The following is a 4,506-nucleotide window of genomic DNA, read 5'->3' as shown; positions in this document are numbered from 1 at the left end:
AATCATAAAAAAACTCTCCCCCTTCTTCTAGATGCTAGCCTCCATATTAAATTATTACTCTTGCTTTGTCCAATCTTGATCACGAGGTGAGTTATTGAAGAGTCTTACATCTCATAAAAAAAGATTGATAGTATCCTTATATAATCTTAAAAATTAAAATCCTTCCTATTGAGCTAATTTTTAAGAGTTCAATTAGGTCCAAACTCAATTTTTGTACAAATGATTCCCCTTTTAATGGGACATAAACAACAAAATTTGAATTAGTCAAGCAAGTAGATATAACTAAAATATTGGTTGACTACGAATTACTAACTAGTATATTATTGTGTACAACACTTATTGTGTACTATTTGTTATACATTGAGTATAATTGAAGGCGATTAGGAGATAAAATATTTTTTAATTGATTGGCTAAAAATATTTAAAATAAGATATTTTTATTAGGTGATTAAACAAACTACTAAATTAAACATTAATCAGTAACTTGATAAAAAAGATAACTATTTTGCTATCACATGTCAGATTATATTGATAGCGTAAAAAACTTGTTACATTAATATAAATTATATATATTATGAATAATAATATAATATAACTTAATATTCACGGGAACATTAAGACAAAAGCAAAAAGAAAAAAAGGACACGTCAGTGTTTTGCAGCCTGGAAAGGAGGAAACTCGACAAGACCGAAATATATAGAGTTATTTTGATAGAAAAATAAATATGTCAACTGAGAATAATTAATTCTTGTTAATCTTTTTTGGTTTTATCAATTTTTAAATTAGAAATATTTTTAAAAGGTATAATATGATTTTAACTTAGAACATTTTAATCCTAATTAAATGAAAGCAGTCATTATATTGTGGGGTGAGAGTGGAGAGATGTTCGCTCAATCTTGTTCAGTTCTATTCAAGTTCGGTTTTGTTGATCTTGATAATTCAAATACGAGAAGTGTCTTATAATGTAAAAAAAAAGTACTTTGAATCATTGCTATTTGACTCGGACTTGTTCTAAAAAAGTCGAGGTATTTCAAATTGTTTATTGACATTACCGTGGCTTAAGAGAAAAATACCTATTTAATTACTTCACTCTTAGTCACTGAGATGCAGTGATATATTTCTTGACCTTTAGAGTTTTGAGCTCGAATCTTAAAGAATATTTTTTTTTCAGTAGAATTTACTCTCTCTACTCTCTCTAAATGTATGAAACACGAATTTGGACTATGGGGCCGGTGTTTTCTGATATCGGGCAGAGCCACCTATTGCTTAAGAAGTATATTCGTATCTTATTCGGTAGAAAATTATATTATTTATAAATGATAAAAAATATTTTTTTATATATGTATAATAAATGTCAAATTTCTTTTGATAAATTTATATGTTTACTTCTTCAAATTTTAAACGTCCTGAATTAAAATTCTGGCTCTACGATACCACATGATTATACAAAAGAAAAAATAAACATCTTTTACATTACTGAAACAAATATAATCCTTTTTATCTTAAATTAGAGATATAGAATAATATTAAAAACAAGCGAATCCTCATGGAAAATTGGCTCATCGGAAGCTTTTCTAACGAACATTACATCAAGAATTCCACATTTCCAGCACGCATCCCTTGGAAACTCGCGTGTTCGTAGTAATAACATTAAAAATGGACAAACCTCTGTTAAGGAGCTTTAATTTTCTCCTTTAATGAGCTTCAAATTAATTCGATCGATGAATTTTGAATCCCAAATAATTAATTATACACAGAGAGGCATTGCACAAAAAAAGGAGAGCATTTTTTTACAAACAAGTAGAAGAATTATTCTAAGATGAACTCATCAAAAGTTCATCTAACAATTCAGTACCCAAATCTTCAAATACAAAAACATTATTTTCCCTCTTTCTTTTCTTTCTATTTCTCTTATGTTTAACACATCTCATTTTATTTGTTGCCTTTAAAACAGCAGCTGGTGAAATTCCATCTTCACAAATATACTTAATATTTTCTAGTGATTCTTTTACTTTGTCCAATGGAAAATTTAGAAGTGCCAATGAACCTCTCATTGAAAGTGCAGCTTGGTCATATGCTAAAGCAGCTTCTTCACCAGTATTAAATGTCCCTAACCAAACTCTTATTCCATTTCTTGTTGAGTCTCTTATTTCTGCTGCATATTTTCCCCATGGTCTCTTTCTAACTCCTATGTAGTGCTTTTTTTCTTCTAATTCTGTAGGGTTATTGTTATCATGAGATGTAACCTCTTCGACGTCATGATGGTTGTTGCTTCCTTTTGAGGAATCAGTGTTGTCTGAGGATGAAGAACTTCTTGGTAGTTGATGTTCCTTCTGGTAGCTTCCTTTCGAGGAATTAGTGCCTGAGAATGAAGAACTTCTTGGTAGATAATGATCGTTGTTCTGCTCAACAGAGTCAACTTTCCATGGATAACATTCTTTCGAGGAATTAGTTTCTGAGAATGAAGAACTTCTTGGTAGATAATGATCGTTGTTCTGCTCAACAGAGTCAACTTTCCATGGATAACATTCTTTCGAGGAATTAGTTTCTAAGAACGAAGAACTTCTTGGTAGATAATGATCGGCGTTATGGTCAATGGAGTCAAATTCCCATGGATATTTAGTCAAATGTTCATCTAAGAAAAGTTCATTCCATGGTAATAATGGTGATTGTTCTTGGAAGGAATTGAAATTTGGATATTGAATTTTAGAGGATGAAAATTCCATTTCTATTATAGAGGAATTGGATAAATATTTTTCATGACATTTTTATTGGTGTTTGGGTTGTCAAGAGTCTCAAAAACTCTTGGATAGCTAAGATTTATGTAGATGGTACATTGGATGAGGAAGGGGAGATAATAAGAATATGTTAAATTGTTGCAAGAACTTATGAAACTTATTTATTAATTGGACAATTATATAAGTGGACATGACACTTTTAATATTGTTCAAAGACTTTTCCCACTTCCTCTCTTGACTTGACTTGATCCAAAACACCTCTAGTCTTCCTCATAAAAAAAAATAAAATTATAAAATTGGATAAAAAATGTGTCATATTCATCCTTTTGTAAAAGCATACAAATTTAGGATTTAACTTCTACACATGGACAATGTAAATATACTTTTACCACAAACAATAACAATTACATATTTAATTTACAACAAACAATAACAATTACATATTTAATATGTAATATCATAAGTGTGATTTAAGAAGGTTCATGATATGTAACGCAATCTTATTCTTGTCTTATAAAAATAGCAAGATTATTTATGACAATTCAACTATAAATATTCTTTTATATCATCAGTAAATTTTAACTATTGATAGTAAATTAATTATCATTTTTACCATATAACTTATTTATGTCTCTCAAGAAATTCACTTATAATTAACTAATAAATAACTTTATTGCATAAATATTTTTTTAATATCACCAATGTATACATATAATCTTTAAAATTCTAAAAAAAAAGTATAGGGTAGGGGCCGGTTTTAAACCCTAGAAGAAGCAATACACCTAATTGGTAAGAATTTAGTGTCATGGTTGTACTAAATTGACATATTCTCCAACTGGCAACATTTAAATGTTCATATTTAAAGATGAAAATCTCATGAAATATCTAGAAGGTAGGTTTTATTAATTTATTCCTCAATATTTATATCAGATCTATTAATATATAATACATGTCTTTGTATATATTATTACTATCACTAAATTACAATTAAATAATACACATTCTCACAATAATTTATCATTTAATTATATTAAATTAAGATATTTTGGTGAAAATATCAGATGTTGAACTGTTGATAAGTTTCCACGCTTTATTCGTTGGAAAATGACAGAGACTAGAATATATATATTAGTTAATTAATATACATAGTTATAATTTAAATAATTTTTATTCGCCATTAATCTTTTTTAGTAATTAATATATATAGCTATAATTATCTGGAATTTGTATAATTAAACGCCCTATTGTATAAATTCAGAATTTGCTTATATAAGTTTTGAATTTTCTAATTGAATAAATCCAGAATTTGTATGTGCTTACCCTAGCATGTATATAATTATAATATTGATATATTTGATTCGTATAAGTTCTGAACAAATCTTAAAATGTATAAATACATAATTTATATATATTTACTCTGTTTGTATATTATCTATGAATTATACAAATCGATATACGAATTATATAAACTATAATTACAGCTACAAAATATAATTACCTAAATTATAATTATTTTTATATATTAAATTTTAGGACTAAGCTATTTATAAAAATTCCACTTATTACTTATATATGCAATTTGTTTCTTTTTTGAAAAGATATGCCAAAACAAAAAGGTCTCTTTCATTCTATTGAAGATATTTGAAGCAAATCGAGAGCGTTTATTATTCAAATAATTAAGCTACTGCCACCTTGCATAAAATTTTAAAAATGGCTACATGCCCGTACAGAATTAGAAGGTTATCTATTAGAATGGTCAATCGAACAC

The 4,506-nt window shown here is 27.5% G+C and overlaps 1 protein-coding gene across 1 annotated transcript; it reads right to left on the bottom strand.

Annotated features, from left to right (window-relative positions):
* Window positions 1–1,764: 1,764 nt before the first annotated feature.
* Window positions 1,765–2,902, bottom strand: LOC129870483 (ethylene-response factor C3-like). Its single transcript, XM_055945288.1, has one exon. It carries the CDS (start codon window positions 2,724–2,726, stop codon window positions 1,815–1,817), a length of 912 nt encoding a protein of 303 aa, XP_055801263.1. The 5' UTR covers window positions 2,727–2,902; the 3' UTR covers window positions 1,765–1,814.
* Between the last annotated feature and the right edge of the window lie 1,604 nt (window positions 2,903–4,506).

This window comes from Solanum dulcamara, chromosome 10 (genome assembly GCF_947179165.1).
Source record: "Solanum dulcamara chromosome 10, daSolDulc1.2, whole genome shotgun sequence".
NCBI lineage: Eukaryota > Viridiplantae > Streptophyta > Magnoliopsida > Solanales > Solanaceae > Solanum > Solanum dulcamara.
The sequence above is the reverse complement of the archived record's forward strand: the minus strand, read 5'-3'. Positions and strand labels throughout refer to the sequence as shown.

Bases quoted from the DNA above. Each gene is read 5' to 3' on its own strand.
- LOC129870483 (XM_055945288.1), bottom strand. From the start codon at position 2,726: ATGGAATTTTCATCCTCTAAAATTCAATATCCAAATTTCAATTCCTTC.